This window comes from Brassica napus, chromosome C7 (genome assembly GCF_020379485.1).
Source record: "Brassica napus cultivar Da-Ae chromosome C7, Da-Ae, whole genome shotgun sequence".
Classification (NCBI taxonomy): Eukaryota; Viridiplantae; Streptophyta; class Magnoliopsida; order Brassicales; family Brassicaceae; genus Brassica; species Brassica napus.
This window is the reverse complement of record NC_063450.1, coordinates 11,228,114-11,246,547: the sequence shown is the minus strand read 5'-3', so window position 1 is coordinate 11,246,547 and position 18,434 is coordinate 11,228,114. Positions and strand designations below refer to the sequence as shown.

The window sequence follows — 18,434 nt, the reverse complement described above, 5'->3', positions numbered from 1 at the left end:
AGAAACTTAAGTACTTACAATTCTACCGAGGACTATCCAAACCCAAATCTAACCAACCCTTTAAATTCAGATCCACTTTCAAAACTTCCCCTAAAATCGCCCCAAGTCTTTTTATGGTTCACTCTGACGAAGCGAAGCATTGAGAACGTAGAGCAGAAAAAGAAGGACTATCTCACTCATTCTTTTCTTAGTCGTCCCTTATCAGCTTCATCTTCTTCAATCCTCATCATCTTCACCGTCAATCGAAATCCCAGTCAAAGATAATCAATAAATAAAGGATTAGTGTGCTTTGGGATTGAGTTTGAGTGTGTTTGTGAGGAGAATCAGTGCTCAAACTTTATCACAACATCAAGACCTACATCTTTCTCCTGCTTTGCTGCTGTAAGTTTCTCACTTTCTTTCTTTCTTCCTATAAAACTTTGTTTGGACATACCGAAGTGTGTCAGGTGATTTATCGATGTGTTGAAGATGGACTAATTCGACCGGTATACATTCTTGATTTTGATCTCTTCAGAGAATAGCTTAACCCAACATCAAGGATACAAAGTCTAGACATTTTCCAAACATTCAGAGACTGTTTGCTTACCGCATCAAATTGATCGTGAAAACAAAAGTGGTTTAGACCGCATACGGCATAGTGAGCTAATCCCTCTCGTATGCAACTACCACTCAAACCTTGAGTGATACCGTGTCAAACCATCAAAGATGATAGTGACATCACGCAAATTAATAGTAGTTGCGGAAACAAAATTCATCACATATGTGTTCTTTGAAAATCTTATATTAACCAACCTAAATCTACATAGAGTGGCAATGCGCAAGATAGCTTAGAAGGTATTATGGTGTTTCAGCTGAAATCACTGCTGGTTTTTCGCGGTTTGCCATGTACGTCATGTAGATTGTCCAGAGATATGAAAACGAGTTGCTTACAAGAGGCTGCAAGAAATAAAAAAAAAAGTAAGACCAACTCAGGAAGCGGTAATGTGAAACGATTTTTCTTACGAGTCAAATGATAGTTACCTGTAAGTGAACGGGGAAGAACCTGAATGTTATAAAATCACAAATAGGCCAATACATGACACCGTTAAACATTGCAGGGATTACGTCCCTTTTCAATCTTGCAACTATATCTGAACCACTTTCCCCTGAACAAACAACGAAACACAGTATAGCTTAGAAACATGGTTTCGTGTAATCAGACCTTTGTATTTGTGAGACAATAGGCAAGTTAAACCAATATAACATCTATAAATGAACCTGAGATGTATAATATAAGAAACTTACCCTGTAGGGTAGCGTTTAAGGAGAAGAAAACAACGGTCATTATAGGCCCGTAGATGGTTTGTCCCATGGCCATTTTCTTGAACGTGGTGATCAAATCTTGTTTTGGAAAGAGTCTTGACATGAAGTTGAACCAATAATGAAGTGTTGGACCCAAGACCAATAGACCATACCCTCCCATCCTTGCTGTTCTCAACATGTCATAAGACTCCGAAGATCTTTTCGAAATTATCTGTTGAAAAGAAAGTCAGTTCTCAAAGAACGATATGTAACATCATAAGCTAATTAAATTACCACCTCAAGAAGTTAAAATTACTCAAACAAGAAACAGACACAAACATATGTAAGGAGCTAAAAACAAGATTTAAAGAAAGTACCTGAGAAGACAAATCGGCGGCAATGTAAATAATGGAAGAAGTGACACTTTTGGTGATGACAGGTCGTGATTTCACCATACCAAGATACCATCCTACGAATCCCACCTTCGCAGATGAGCAGAGACCGGAAGGAGAAGACGGAAGTGAGATTCCGGTTTCCTTTGCTCTACCGAGAAGCTGAGGTGCGCGGAAATCAGGCCTGGATCGCAGTTGCTTAATTTCCGCTGCCGCGTTCCGCCGTATCAGCCGTGCGGTGTCGGCGGCGACATTTCTGAATAATGCGCCGCTCATTCTGATTTGTTTTGTTTTGTGTTTGTTTGCTTCTTCTCCGAGGTTCTAATTCAGGAAAGTGCCTCTGCCTTTTGGAAGTTGTAAGCAAAAAATAATGAATTTCCTTTTCTCTAGGGAGTTGATTTTTTTTTTTTAACGCTGATTTATTATGATCTTACAACTATGATATTATAAAGATTACATAGACGATTCGACAACCGATAATACTACCTGCCTTATGAAGACTTACGCCTAACTGCATCACCTGAGCCGTCCTATGAAGATCCACGTCTGACCAGATTTACTTGCACCATGTTGAAGATCCCTTGTAAGCCTTTCTTCTGTAGTCTGCATAATTGTTTAATAAATCGCTCTCTCCGGGACTTGAAACCTGGATTTCCTGTAATCTGCAATAAATTGCATAGTCTGGGATTCGAACCCCAGACCTAAGTGTAGAAACCTTTAAACCTTAGGGTGTTCATAAAAAAGAGTGTTGATTTCGGAATTCACATCTATTTTATAATAATTCATATATATGGTCTGTGATGAAGGATTAAGAAAACAGATCACGAATTTGTTCACAATTATGAGTAAAAAGTTTACTTTTGGGTGAATACCCATGTTCGGAACTACGGTAACTTCGGACCTAGCGAGTTAACAAAAATTCGGGAATTAAACGGGCTTTACACGGAGAGTAATTTTAATTATTTTTTTAAGTTTTAAATACATATATCTATATATACAGGAACTTAGGTGAACAAACAAGTAAAAGAAATGTTGCCTGGTGGTAAATATGCTATCTTCAATTTGTCTGCACTCGGGTTCGTTTTTTGGTTCTTTTTGTGTGTTTCTTAAATGAATGGCATAACTGTTTATGTCATCTTCTTCCTTTCATTTTTTTAGGTTTACTGCAAAACATTTTCCGCTGTCAACACAAATTTGTCAAAATCCACAATTTCTACGAGTTTTTCTTGTTGTTTATGCATCAAACTCATAGATTTATCTTCTAGCATGTGATTTAAACACTTAAAACTTAAAAAAAAATGAAAGTTTTGATTTTTTGGCCGAAGATGGTGAAATCGCCACGGTCGACCTCCGTCGAGCGCTCCAGCGCCGCGTAATTGGGTTCCACGGGGCATTTTAGAACAGGGGTTAATACCCGGTAAAAACTTTGTATTTTGTTTATTGAAAGAAAAAAAAAAGCAATCAAAAAAATAGTAGTAATTGCTGGAAAAAAAATTTGATGTTTGTTTCTTCGTCAGCAAAACTATAAATCTAAACCCTAAATCATAATCCTAAGCCTTAAACGCTAAATCTAAAGTTTAGAATTTTGATGACGGTGTTAACAACATTGAAATTTTGGCAATTAGTATATATTATTTTAGATTTTTTTTTCTTAAACAAAATATGACATGACAAATTTTTATTGGATATTATTTTGGTGGTGAACCCCAAAAACTCACGAGTAAATATATATTAATATAATAATCTTCTTTTGTTGAAATGTAAATATCATTAAAAATGAGCATTGAAGTGTACAAAATACTGAAAATAAACGGTACTACCTTCAAACTTGATTATATAGCAAAACAGTTAAGAAAACATGTAATCAAAACTAAAGTCATTCTAACTTGAAGTGAATAAAACAATAAAAACGATATACTCTTGAATAATTGGATGAAAGATCGAACCGAGATATACAAGAATATAGAGATCCAAAGACTAGAGATCGAGAAACACATTGCTAGCAAGAAGTTGTTTCATCCGGCTGTATGAACAATTACCTTCCTCCGAGAAACAGAAAAAAGCCCGCTCGAAGACCGATCTCATGTCCGAGCTGGGCAAGAACTGAATCCAAATTACGACAAAGACATGACAGTACTAATCACAGGTACTAAATACTGCTCAACTAACCCAATCACACTTGTCCTCTAGTATAATACTAATTAAGCCACATAAAATAAATATTATACAACTAAAATTTTCCTTAACACTTAAAAACATTTGATTAATTTATAAAATTCGTTTAAAATAAAATTCGCGCTATTGCATATATCAAGATCTAGTCTATTAATTTAAATTGGAGTATCATTGTTGTTGGTAATTAATTTCCCCAATATACAATTACTTTATTATTTAATTGATAAATAAGAATCACAAGGGGTCTGGTAGAACTGGTAAAAATGTTGAACATGGTTTGATGCCAATACAAAGATAACAAAACACATTCATTCACAACACCAGCCACTGCCACTTCAAACTTTTTGGTAGATGGATCATGGACTTCTTTTTCACAGTTTAGTAGATATGGTTGGGTTTAGAAAGATGAATTATGAAAGAATCAACTATTAGGACTGTGAAACAAAAGAAGACACTTGTCGCTTTTGCATACAAAACTGAAAGCTCATATTTGGGCTATGACGAGCAATTTTTATATTCAACATCTCAGCAGTCTGGGACAGATGGGAAAGATCTTATTTTGATGCCCAACTTCTCAACTGAAGTAACGAAGATACAATTTCTACAAAAATTTTAAGAAATCAAGATTTTTTTACATCTGAAAGACACAAAACCTGACAGCAAATTCATTTGCTAAGATTACATGTTATTTTCATAGAGATTTAGGTTTTGTTGATTGTCCTATTCTAGTATAGATTTTCAAACCAATTTAAGATCCGTGTCTTGCGCAGAATGAGCATTATATATAAATTATTTTATGTATTATATGTTTTAAATATTATGAAATAAAATATATATTGAATAATCAAAAGTCAGTAACAATTACATATATAATTAAATTGGTGCGAAAATAAAAATCAATTTTATTAATCCAAACAATATTTTTTTTCTATTTGATAGAATATTTAATTAAATTTAAATGATATTAACATGCGTAGTATATTTTTAATATTAATGTCTATTAAATGATGTTTTACTCATATGGTTTTTTTATCATTGTATCATTTATAGCAAATACATTAAATTACCGATAACAAAATTTTCATTGTGAGATTAATAGTTCTGGTAATTTATAATTTTTTTTAAAATTAAGTTGTCAATGTTTGGTCAATGCTTTATCAAAAAAAAAATGTTTAAAGTAAATTTCAAAATTAAAATATTTATGTATTTTATATGGTATATAGTTTAATTTAAAAGGATATATATATATATATATACTTAATATAACTTTTAAACTTAATAATTAATTAGTTAGGTTTTTTACTTATATGATTCTGTAATAATTTATATTTTATCATAACAAAAATTTTAAACCATGTATCACAAAATTTGAATGTGAGACTTTTAACAGTTTTAGTAATTTATAGTCGTTTTTAAAAATTTTAATTATAACATATACAGAAAAATTTATATTTTATTATATGGTTAATGTGGGTTTTTGTAGGGGTCAAAATCGGTCACGACGGAATAAACGTCTAAATCTCCGAAGAAGAAAAACGTAGAAAAATTCTTCGACAAATATTTTTTCGAAATAGATTCTTCTTTACGAAAAACCTTTGCGGAAGAAACGCGAATCATCGGACAAGAGCTCGAGAAGGATCACTACGTAGCAACCGAGTTCGAGCCAAAGCTCAGTCGCTACGTAGCAACCAAACACCCATTCCGCTCGGTCGCTACGTAGCGACCGAGCTCGAGCCGGAGCTCGGTCGCTACGTAGCGACCGAGCTCAAACCAAAGTTCGGTCGCTACGTAGCGACCGAACTCTTCCGAAACGTCGATACGACATCAGTCCATGCATTCTTGTCTACCCTTCGATGCTATCTCCCGAATACCGTAGCGAACCCGTCTCACATCCCCCGCCATTTCCAAGTTATCAATCAAACTTTACCGTTAAAACCGCGGAAAGTTCATTCTTTATCGAAAGAAGCCGTAATAAACGCTTCGAGTCGGAAGACGGCCCAAAGGGACCTAAGACATGACTCGAGGCCTGACTTACGATTTCTTAACCAACAGCCCGTAAACCGTATGTCGGTTTACGCTTGGTTCGCAAGGGAAGATAAATGTCAAGTTTCCGCGGATAAATACGAAATTTGGAAGATAATTACGAAGATCAGACAAAATGGAATATCTCCATTTTATGCTATGGCGGCTTAAGGGCAGAAGAGGAAAAGCGTAAACCGACCTTGGAGCCAGTATATAAGGGGTTCTAGGCGAGAGGCATGGAGGAGGGAATTTTCTCAGAGCAAACTTAGCACTTAGAGCAATTAGGCAACTTTCCGTTTTTGTTATTTCGAGCTGCGACTCAACTAGGTTTTGCGGTCTTAGGTTGTTAGAACTAGGAATCTCGCCGACAGCTCTCATAGCCGAGGCTTCTACCTTGTTGTAACGCTCATACGCGAATTCAGAATAAAACTCCTTTTGCTCTCTTTTACGATTTCTTATTTCTTTTCGTCTTTACTTGCGTGTTCTGATTGCTTGGCGTGTGGTTTAACAGATATCCGAGACCTCTGGGAAATTAGGGTTTTTCCTAACTTTCCTAATTTAAACGGAAATCGACAGTGCGAATTTCGGTTCCCACAGTTTGGCGCTAGGAGGGGGGGTACGGATTACTCTAACTCATAGCCGCAAAACGCTTGATCAAAACAATGTCTGGAAATACGAAAGAGAAAGTCGCAGTTCACAACAACGCTGGTAAGAAAACAACAGCCGCCACTCCGCCTATGGCCAACGCCTATGCAAACGCCACAGTTCTTGAGAAAATCGAAAACCTTGCTGCGACTTCTCGCCACAGGACGTGCAATGAAACGATCTCGCGATTTCTCTTTTTTATAAAGGGAAACGATAAATCTTATCAAACCCCGTAAGTTTGGCTCATTACCGAACGAAAGAAATCTCAATGCGTAAGGGTTTTACCAAAACACGTTTTCCGAAAACTTTTTGGAAGGGTAAAACTTGATCTCCCATAAACCGCAGAAAACCCCTAGGTTAATCGCGAAAAAAAGAAGTGCAGCAAATCGATTACACAGCTCGGTCGCTACGTAGTGATCGAGCTCTAGCCAAGCTCGGTGGCTATGTAGCGATCGAGCACGCACAAGGCTCACTCGCTACGTAGCGACCGAGAACGCACACAGCTCGGTCGCTACGTAGCGACCGAGCACGCACACAGCTCGGTCGCTACGTAGCGACCGAGCACGCACACAGCTCGGTCGCTACGTAGCGACCGAGCACGCACACAGCTCGGTCGCTACGTAGCGACCGAGCACGCACACAGCTCGGTCGCTACGTAGCGACCGAGCACGCACACAGCTCGGTCGCTACGTATCGACCGAGCACGCACACAGCTCGGTCGCTACGTAGCGACCGAGGCTTCACATAGATCGGTCGCTACGTAGCGACCGAGCACGCATACAGCTCGGTCGCTACGTAGCGACCGAGCACGCACACAACTCGGTCGCTACGTAGCGACGGAGCACGCACACAGCTCGGTCGCTAAGTAGCGACCGAGCTCAAGCCAACTCTCCACTCGCTACGTAGCGACCGAGCTCAAGCCAACTCTCCACTCGCTATGTAGCGACCTGCAAGGCCTCAGAAAGGTCCTCCTTTGCGTTCTCGTTTGAATCCTCATCGAAACGCTTTTCGTTTCGTCTCAATCGGAGTTTCCGTTGAGATTTTACGACGAAAACAAGTAGGACTCTTCTTGGCTTGCTTCCACTCGCTACGTAGCGACCTGTCAGACCTTCACTCGCTATATAGCGACCTGTCAGGCCTCAGAAAGGTCCTCCTTTGGGTTTTCTTTTGAATCCTCATCGAAACGCTTTTCGTTTCGTCTCAATCGGAGTTTCCGTTGAGATTTTACGACGAAAACAAGTAGGACTCTTCTTGGCTTGCTTCCACTCGCTACGTAGCGACCTGACAGACCTTCACTCGCTACATAGCGACCTGTAAGGCCTCAGAAAGGTCCTCATTTGGGTTCTCTTTTGAATCCTCATCGAAACGCTTTTCGTTTCGTCTCAATCGGAGTTTCCGTTTAGATTTTACGACGAAAACAAGTAGGACTCTTCTTGGCTTGCTTCCACTCGCTACGTAGCGACCTGTCAGACCTTCACTCTCTACATAGCGACCTGTAAGGCCTCAGAAAGGTCCTCCTTTAGGTTCTCTTTTGAATCCTCATCGAAACGCTTTTCGTTTCGTCTCAATCGGAGTTTCCGTTGAGATTTTACGACAAAAACAAGTAAGACTCGTCTAAACACCTTCGCTTGCTCCTACTCGCCCTTACCTACATCTTTGTGTTCTCCTTCAAATCTCGATCGAAACGTCTCTTATTTCGTCTTGATTGGAGTTACCATTGAAACTTTACGATAAAAAAAACCCCGCAAAGACTTGTTTTCTCGCTTGGACTCAGATTAATCGTATAAAACGGCAACGGTTAACTTAACACCTTAGCTGCCTCAACTATACGATTACGTTGAACCTTTTTATAAAAATTGACGTCGTATCTAAGGAGAAGATAACAGCCAAGTTCTAAAGATAAATGTCAAGTTTAAAGGATAAAGACCAATATCGAAATTGGCGAACATACACGAGAAGAGGAAGGGAAAATAAGCAAGCAAAACTGAGAAGAGACAAAACTGCATCTTCGAGAGAACTAAGGTATTTCCGACCTGAAATCAGACTTGGAATTTTCGTAGGAAATTACTAAGAAAAAAAAACGCCTTTGAGACTGCCATAGGACTTCAGAGAACGTAAAACCTAGGTGGATAGTCTAGCGAACTAAGTCTTAGGCGATTTTTCTTGTCTCGATATATCGTTCCATAACTGTTCAGCCAGATCTTGCAAACCGATCTACACTCTCCGAAAATCAAGAAATGATCGCCACGCATATTAAGCTCGCTTCCTAAAAGAGAGAAAAAACGAGAGACATGAACATCTTCTTAAAACCGATTCGTTTCTAGCAATTTTCTCGGAACCGACATATTCCAAGTCGTCAAAGTGGAAACAAACCAAATCATAGTCCAAGCGTCGTCTTTAAATCGTCCAGGATTATTGATCATTTCAAACCATAGAAGAAGAAACGTACACAACCCTTCAAAGTATCGGTTCAACTGTTTTCTTTCGTAAAAAAAAAAAAAAAAAGGGAGTAGGTACGTATACTATACTCGTATACTCCCAAAACTTCAAAAAATTTTGCAAATCGTCAAGAAGACGATTTTGTCAAAGCAAATCGTCTCATATAGGCAAACGACAATCTAAAATTCGTCTAAACGCTAGCAACATATCGAGACGATCATGAAGATAATCTCAAAGACTATATGTCATTTCTTGTCGCAATCATGCGTACAGAAAACATATACCAATATCAAACTGAAACTCGACGATTAGCCAAAGTATTGAAGCCCTTTCTAGTTTCAGAAAGCTAGTTTCGTTTAAAAATTTCTACGAAAAATCTTCAATCACCAGAGCATTTCTTTCAGTTTCCATTGTACCAAGTGAGTCACGGAAAAGCATCGAAAACATTTGTGACGAAGAAAACTCGAGAATAGATGTAGCATCATGTACAAAGAGATGCTTTCCTCCCGATGGTGACTAGATCCACCTCTGGTCGACCAATTCGTTCCAGAACGAATGTGTCATGAGAATCCTTTCATAAAACCTATGAAAAACGTTCTGCGACTAGATCTTAATGAAATAAACTTCGGTAACACTCCGTGAGTAACTCCAAGCAACTTTCACCTAGGATCGAAATCACAGCAGAAACGATTCTCTTGAAACCCACAGAAACAACGCTACTTTAACATATGTTTACATATCACCGATCTACAACCTTCGTAAAACAGGTCCCCGTTACTTACGCGAAAAATCCTTCGTACAATCAGACCAAGTCTTACGAAGAAACTTTCTAAAGTTAACATAACAGGCTTTATGAAGAACCATGCGACTCGCTGGCTTCTTCTTTTCTTTTCCCTCGGTCACATCCGAGAAGGCAGTCGTCCCGCAACTGACTCCGCACGGACTATGTATCGAGCTTCTTAGGCTTTATCTCCCTCGGAAACAAAGGAAACAACTTCCATACGAATAAAGGAAACATTATACGAAACTTTCATCGTATAAATTAACCCTAAAGTGGAAAAACATTTTCTACCACCATGGGCATACTCGGCCTATCAATCTCGATAAACGCCATTCGTCACTCGCCCAATTACGCCTTTCCTTCGAAGCCAAACTAGGTTACAGCATCCCCTATAAGGACGATTCTAACCGACTTGACCTTATTGACAGCACAAAAGTGTCATGGTCTAATCCTTTGGCAACAACGTCCTTGGCTATAAAGTTGAGCACAACCTTCGCGCAAAGCCAAAACAATTGAGCGAGCACCGCACAATAAGTTGACGGCTAAACGGTAATCCAGAATTTTCCTTGAAACGCCAAGTAACGATTACACAAACAATTATCGTACCACCCAAAAACGAGAATCATACGGTAAATTCGTCATAACAAAACTCAGTCCTAACAACCAAACAGTTAACGGAAAGGTTCCACTTGTCAAAAATCGACCAAGTTCAATATACTACGATTCACTTTAAGCCCGCTGTGTTTTACTCGTAAAATGCGGCATGTAAGGAATACTCGTAAAATGCGGCATGTAAGGAAAACTCGTAACAGAGCTCCTACAGCTATACGGAACATCCTCAAATAGACACGAAAGAAGTCTCGGAAGGTCAACACCACACAAAGCACGGTATAGGAGGATGCCACTTTCCGGGGACAAATTTACGCGACCCCTTGGTCCTAATTCCTCGATCGCAAATCAAATCCAAATAGGAACAACAATTCTGGCTGCGAACATCCGTAGTCAAACCAGAATGTTTCCCAAACGCAGGGCTAAGACTAATCCCTTGCAACATCGCGAAACATCTTCAAGCCCGCGAACATTTCAAGCACGAAACGCGGCATACGAAAGAATAACAAATCTTCAGCATCGCGAGACGTCGCAGACGCGTGAAGATTCGTTCCTCGACGAAATTCCCTTCCTCGATAAAAACACTTTCTTGGAAGACCAGATAGTCATACGCGCTAACATCTTCTCAAAACATATCCTTCGCGAAGACTCAAAACGGTAATTTTAACCATTAAGTTTGTTGCTGATCACAACAAACTCTTAACGTCCTAAACAGACTTAGCCATCTCGTAGAGATGACTCTCGTACATCCGACACAATGATAATAGCGCTATAAAAGAAACCCAAAATTTTTGGTCAGCACTTTGAGGAGGCTAAAATATTTTCCTTGGAGAGATGCTCGGTTCCAACCATACAAGTCGTATAAGCCGAGAACCTATCGCGGACTTTAAATCGGTATGGAATCAGGATGACACTGAAACAGGATACGTAAGTCGAATTAGTCATCGCACCCTCTAAAACCAGGAGTAAACCTAGGTCTTGCCCTAAACTCAGCGCACTGGTCTCTAACATCACTAGGCATAGTATCAAAAACCTTGATACGAGATCCCAAAATTTGTCTCTTTGCCAATATTCTAGCGTCTTCAGAAATCCCGCAAATTTACACACTGCGGAAAACTCTCGAAACAGATCACGGATATAGCAGTTCACATAGAGTTAAATTACGAGATGACAACTCGTAGTCTTCCTTCTACACCCATATAAAATGCCATCGGCATCAACACGCCTGATAACCTCTACATAAAAACCAGACCGTAAAGGTCACGCTGGAAAACTAGTCATACAAAACTTAACCCCAAGACGAACTACGAAAGGCTTGATCCCTTCAACAAGGGTACGTAGGCAGCCGTCATAAGGCGCAACCCCAATCTTATCGTGTTCTACTCTTAGAAGAGCGAGAAGACCACTTACCACGAACCTTTTCGACCATTAATTCCGCCTAACTCACCTAACTTGCCAAGCCACTCGCTAAAACCTCACGCTAGAAGCTCATGGTTCTAACGAGCTGGGGGCTAACTGTTGGGGTCAAAATCGGTCACGACGGAATTAACGTCCAAATCCACGAAGAAGAAAAACGTAGAAAAATTCTTCGACAAATATTTTTTCGAAATAGATTCTTCTTTATGAAAAACCTTTGCGGAAGAAACGCGAATCATCTGACAAGAGCTCGAGAAAGATCGTTACGCAGCGACCAAACGCGTGCTCCGCTCGGTCGCTACGTAGCAACCGAGTTCGAGCCAAAGCTCAGTCGCTACGTAGCGACCAAACGCCCATTCCGCTCGGTCGCTACGTAGCGACAGAGCTCGAGCAGAAGCTCGGTCGCTACGTAGCGACCGAGCTCGAACCAAAGTTCGGTCGCTACGTAGCGACCGAACTCTTCCGAAACGTCGATACGACATCAGTCCATGCATTCTCGTCTACCCTTCGATGCTATCTCCCGAATACCGTAGCGAACCCGTCTCACATCCCCCGCCATTTCCAAGTTATCAATCAAACTTTACCGTTAAAACCGCGGAAAGTTCATTCTTTATCGAAAGAAGCCGTAATAAACGCTTCGAGTCGGAAGACGGCCCAAAGGGACCCAAGACATGACTCGAGGCCCGACTTACGATTTCTTAACCAACAGCCCGTAAACCGCATGTCCGTTTACGCTTGGTTCGCAAGGGAAGATAAATGTCAAGTTTCCGCGGATAAATACGAAATTTGGAAGATAATTACGAAGATCGGACAAAATGGAATATCTCCATTTTTATGCTATGGCGGCTTAAGGGCAGAAGAGGAAAAGCGTAAACCGACCTTGGAGCCAGTTTATAAGGGGTCCTAGGCGAGAGGCATGGAGGAGGGACTTTTCTCAGAGCAAACTTAGCACTTAGAGCAATTAGCCAACTTTCCCTTTTTGTTATTTCGAGCTGCGACTCAACTAGGTTTTGCAGTCTTAGGTTGTTAGAACTAGGAATCTCGCCGACAGCTTCTTCTACCTTGTTGTAACGCTCATACGCGAATTCAAAATAAAACTTCTTTTGCTCTCTTTTACGATTTCTTATTTCTTTTCGTCTTTACTTGCGTGTTCTGATTGCTTGGCGTGTGGTTTAACAGATATCCGGGACCTCTGGGAAATTAGGGTTTTTCCTAACTTTCTTAATTTAAACAGAAATCGACAGTGCGAATTTCGGTTCCCACAGTTTTTAATTTACTTTAATAATTTAAAATTAAACAAATGATAGAAGATATACTAATTTTTATCAAATATTTATTATTCAAAATCATTAATTATCATATATACTTTAGTCACATTAAAGAATTTCGTAACTTTTGCTTAAGAAAATAATATAGAACATTAATAATGAATTTATGGTTAGTTTAATAAAAAACTTATTATATAATTAGATGGACCACAACCTATTTTTCTAATGATTCTAAGAATTATCTTAGTCATGACACATGGCTAAAAAAAAGTTGCAATGTTTTTCAATTAATATATAGAGGATGTACAAATATATTTAATATTTTATTAATAAAAACATATATTTTTATTGAAAATTTAATATTAATATAATCTGATTTTGTAATGTTTTCCAATTAATATATAGAGGATGTACAAATATATTTAATATTTTATTAATAAAAACATATATTTTTATTGAAAATTTAATATTAATATAATCTGATTTTGGGAAATTCACTTAACACAATTAATGCACATATTTTTGAATATTATTATCTACAAACTGAATATGATAGTGTAGATGACATGGGAATAATGAAAAACAATGTGCAAGTTTCAATCAGAAATATAATATTGCATGACATATATAAGCTAAAAGAGACGTCTCAAAACATACAACTAATTCGTATAAACTATTCACTATGCTTCTTAGCCTGACACAAAAGACAGCATCTCTCCTTTCCGATCTAGAAACGATCTCAGTCAAACAAGTTCCATATTTTCATCACAGAAAGGGGAAAAATGGAACCGGAGCTTGAGCAGAAGTGATCCAGTGAACATCAGTCCCATACATAAACTAACCAAAACCACCAAACGGTTTCATACTTCAGTTTCATCTGTACAAGTGAGACGATGATGAAGGGTCAGCTGCAGATTGTATAGCTTACTGCGATAAGCAGATATGCCCAATAGTCCTGACTCTAGAATTCCAACTATCTTATTGGCCATTTCTTCACTATGCGTTCCAGCAACCTTTGTTCCTCATCTTTAGGAGCATGAGGATCAAGATTCTTCAGATCTTCAGCAAACAGCTTTGCCTCATCTTTCCTGTTTAACTTACAGTAACCATCGACAATGGAGTTGTAAGTGTTCTGGTTTGGTCTACACCCATTCTTGATCATGTACCTAACGACGCCAATGGCTTCCTCAAACATTGAGTCAGCCGCATAAGAACCGATAAATGTATTGTAAGTGATCACATCAGGAACAATCCCTGAATCTCTCATCTCTGCGAAGATTCTAGAAGCATCTCTCATCCGAGTATTCCTACAATATGCGTAGATGACTGTGTTGTACGATATGATATCTGGTTTGATCCCTTTAGCTTGTATTTCCCTCAAGATCTCCTCTGATTTCCCAAAATCTGCAGACCTGCTATGCATATACATGAGGCTATTGTACGTCGCCATGCTTGGTGTGAAACCCATCTCTTTCATGTAATCTAACACTTTGTTGGCCTTCGCCACCATCTGCCTTCTTCCGTATATGGACACCATGGAGTTCAATGTGGTTATGTCTGGTGAAAACCCTCTTTCTTTAAGCTCGGAGAACGCACGTTCTGCTTCCGGTAAGAGATCACACTTACTACAAACCAAGACTAGTGTCTTCAAAAGCACAGCTCGAGGCTCGATAACTCCAGAATACACTTCTTCTGCTAAGAAATGCATCCGACCTATCTCCTTGCCGTTTGCATACGCATGAAGTAGCGAGCAGTAAGTTAACTCATTCGGCTTGCACCGACCATCCTCCATCTCTGCAAGAACTTTCTCAGATTGTTCCCACATTCCTCCACGTGCCAAAGCAGCCAACACAGTGTTATAAGTGGAGAGGTCAGGAGTGACCCCAGCTTTAAGCATTCGCCTGTAAACAGTCATAGCTTGTTCAAACGAGCCACATCGGCTATAAGCACTGATTAGCGTATTGAAAGTCTCTCTCTCAGGTACGAAACCTGCTCTCTTCATCTCTTTGAACACACCCGAAACTTCAGAATCCATCCCGTTTTGGCCAAAGACTGCTAACAGTGTATTCCAAGTGACAATGTCCGGAGAAAGACCACACACGTTGATCTCATCAAATATCTTCATCATCTCCGCAAACCTCCCCCTGTTACCATACATCTTTATGAACGCATTAAAAGTACAAATATTCGGTTTGCACCCAGCGGTTCTCATCTCTTCGAAAACACTCATAGCAGATTCAACCTTCCCAGCTCTCTCGAATCCGGATAAAAGCGTGGTGTAAGTGAAAACATCAGGCTTCATTCCCTTTCCCACCATCTGATTCTTAAGCTCCATAGCTTCATCCAACATTCCATCACGCGCATACGCAGATATCAACGAGTTATAAGTCACAATGCTCGGTGTAAACCCACTAAGCTCCATCTCATTCAAAACCTTCATAGCTTCTTTAGGCCGATGAGACTTGCCATAAACATCCAACAGGGCGTTGTAAGTAACCTTATCATGACTAAACCCTGCCATCTTCATCTCTTGGAAAACCCGAGCAGCTTCTTCATGCAAAGATCCTCGTTTACAGCAAGTTATAAGCGTGTTGTATGTATACGCATCAGGAGCAATCCCATAACTCTTCATCTTCTCCACAAGAGACATAATCTTACTCCAGGGAGTGCCCATTTTCCCAAACACGTTCAGAACAACATTGTAAGTAATCAAAGTCGGTTTACAACCTTCTTCTTCCATCTTCTTGAACACCATTACAGCATCTCTATACCTTCCGCTATTTGCAAACGCAGATATCAACGAAGTGTACGAGTAAACATCAAGCGAGAACCCGTTTTCTATCAGCCCATTGAATAAGTTCGCAGCGGAAGAGACTCTTCCTTCTTTACCCAACATCGAGATAACAACAGCAACAACAGAGTTATCTAATTGATAATCCTTTTGCTTCATAAACCAATCAAACACGCTAAGAGCTAAATCGAATCTCTTATGGAAGCCTAATCCTTTGAGAAGAGCGAGTAACTCCGAGGAAGACGACTCGGATAACTGAGAGAGAAGAGGGTCTAATTGGCCGGAATCGAAAGTGGGTTCGATTAAGGAACGGAGAATCTGCTGACCATGAGGAGATAAGCCATGGTAAGACCAAGGCTTTCCGAGGTTAGGGTCTCGTGACTTGCCGATTCGAGTTCGGTTACGGGTTTTGGGAGTTTGTGGGGTTATGGGTCTTCTCGAATTAGGGTTTTGGTGGAGGAAGACGTCGTGAAGGAGAGGCTCTACCGGAGAAGGAGGAGGTTGTGATGGAAGTTGTGAGGTGAGAAAGGGCGTTCTGGAGAGTTGGTGGTGGTCGTGAAACAAGGGCTTTGAGGAAGGTGTGCTTGGGAGAAGAAGAGGGAGAGCTAGCTTGTCCGCCATTGGAGAGAAACGAGGAGGAGAAGTGAATGGATATATCTTTTTTTTTGTTATTAGTTAATTTCGTCATTCTTTATTTTAAATTAGAGTGACCAAAATATCCTAAATGTTAAAGATGGTCAAAGTGGTGTATATGCGAGGGAAAAACGGCCATAACTTACTCAGAGATCCAGAACTGGACAAAGACTCATCATATTCGTGGATTATTCGTTATCTCTATAAAGTCAGGAATGATAATCTTGTAATATCCCGAGTTGTGATATATGGAAAGCGTGACACTCCGTCCCGTAGACCTAGTCTCACAGCCCTGTAGGACACTGACCCTAACCTCTCAAATGTGAATCCTCACTAACTTCTCCATGTAAATTATTAATGCTTGGCATTCCTTAAACCGAAGACCTCACCCTTTAACAACACTCCCCCAGGACGAGTTGTCACCAATTGATACTTGTAACTCCCCGACCTCCCACAGCGAATGGGCCACCCACGTCCGCTCTCTCGGTCTGTGGGCCCCATCCCGCTCCAACGGTCGGTGCGTAAATTTCCAATGCTCGAAATCATTGTTTAATAACCCTGCAATCACCACCCGACCTTTCTCCATGCTTTGGCCTCACTCACACGGTATCGCAAATCACTTCTCGATAGGTCACCTATCTTTTCACTACTCCAGCCCAAGCACGCTTAACTCTAGAGTTCTAAACGAATGTGTGACAGAAAAAGTAAGTCAACTTTGTTGACATAGATAACCAAATCAATTCTCTTAAGCTTTTCCATATATCACAAGTCAGGATGTTACAGGAAGATTAAGAGAAGTGATTTAGCTACCTATGTCACCAAAGTTGACTTACCTTTTCTGTCACACATCCGTTTAGAACTCAAGAGTTAAGCGTGCTTGGGCTGGAGTAGTGGAAGGATGAGTGTCTTATAGTGTACCGGTTGGGAGAGAGGCTAGCCAGTGAGCTGCTTTCCCATCGAGAAAAAATGGGAACATGGTGCATTTGACGTAGTCTGGTGGCACTCCATTCGCGCGATAGAAGTTGCAAACTCTCTCAAAGTTCTCGATGTGATCCAACGGAATTTCAGCTGCTAGGCCGTTGAACATCTTTTTCTGCACCAAGGCGATCAAAGCAGGCTTGATCTCATAATCCTGTCGAGTGCAGTGGGTGGGTTGATGGCGGAGGGAGTGGTTGGGAAGTTCCGCGGGAGGTTACGCTCTCCGATTGGAGAGCCTTGTTTCTCAACTTGCTGTGCAGCAAGTTCAGCCGCTGCTTGGCGAGCAGCTTCCTATGTGTCGATGGTCTGTTGCATCTGCTGCATTTGTTGTTGCATGAGCACCAGCAGTGAGATCATCCTGGCCTCCGTGATCATCCATTCTGATGTTAGTAGGCCGCGGTTGTTGACGGTTCAGTCTTTCTAATCTTGCGAACTCTTCGTTGCTTAGCGTGAATAATGGTCCTTGTGCGTTGCTCAGAGTATGTCTACTGGTCATGCGCATGGATCATTCGCTGCAACAAAGAGAGGAAAGCAAGTTAGATGTCTTAGACTAAATATAGAACTGAAAAATAAAGGTAAATATATGGTCCCCGTCGCAACGGCGCCAAAACTTGATACACTAAAACTGAACATTTCCTACTCTCAAGTTAACAGTGGTAATTGTAGTATTTAAGATTCAATCCAGAGGACCAGTCTACACTTTATTCTTATGAGTTTTCAACTTAGCTAAAACTAAAAGTGGGGTTTGAATTAGGTGATAACATGCAAGTAAAGTAATGATTGCAAAGAGTAAATTCAATATTAAAGAGAAGCCAATCTAGGGTTTCTCATCGGGTGTTGAAGCTAAACCAAACATTTATTCAAGCGCAATATAACACAATCTAGGACACGGATCACTCATGTAGAACAGCCCGCTGTTGTGGTGCTGCTCCCTTTGTGGTTCGATTTTGACACCTAAACTCTCGTTTGGATCAAGGATCGACTACAAGCAATAGAGATCAAGT

General features: G+C 40.2%; 2 protein-coding genes across 2 annotated transcripts; both read right to left on the bottom strand.

The window, feature by feature from the left end:
* Nucleotides 1-538: 538 nt before the first annotated feature.
* On the bottom strand, nucleotides 539-2,055 carry LOC111207585 (PXMP2/4 family protein 4). The gene is made up of 4 exons (XM_022705775.2): nucleotides 1,659-2,055; nucleotides 1,285-1,513; nucleotides 1,021-1,145; nucleotides 539-936 (listed from the first exon to the last, which is right to left on the bottom strand). Exons 1-4 carry the CDS (start codon nucleotides 1,947-1,949, stop codon nucleotides 838-840), a joined length of 744 nt encoding a protein of 247 aa, XP_022561496.1. The 5' UTR covers nucleotides 1,950-2,055; the 3' UTR covers nucleotides 539-837.
* An 11,546-nt stretch (nucleotides 2,056-13,601) lies between these two features.
* Nucleotides 13,602-16,523, bottom strand: LOC111207868 (pentatricopeptide repeat-containing protein At5g02860). Its single transcript, XM_022706306.2, has one exon. It carries the CDS (start codon nucleotides 16,438-16,440, stop codon nucleotides 14,002-14,004), a length of 2,439 nt encoding a protein of 812 aa, XP_022562027.1. The 5' UTR covers nucleotides 16,441-16,523; the 3' UTR covers nucleotides 13,602-14,001.
* Between the last annotated feature and the right edge of the window lie 1,911 nt (nucleotides 16,524-18,434).

Coding starts and splice junctions, on each gene's coding strand:
- LOC111207585 (XM_022705775.2), bottom strand. CDS start 1,949: ATGAGCGGCGCATTATTCAGAAATGTCGCCGCCGACACCGCACGGCTG. Junction 1,514..1,658: donor CCGCCGATTTGTCTTCTCAG/GTACTTTCTTTA, acceptor TCTTTTCAACAG/ATAATTTCGAAAAGATCTTC. Junction 937..1,020: donor TCTTCCCCGTTCACTTACAG/GTAACTATCATT, acceptor TATTTCTTGCAG/CCTCTTGTAAGCAACTCGTT.
- LOC111207868 (XM_022706306.2), bottom strand. CDS start 16,440: ATGGCGGACAAGCTAGCTCTCCCTCTTCTTCTCCCAAGCACACCTTCC.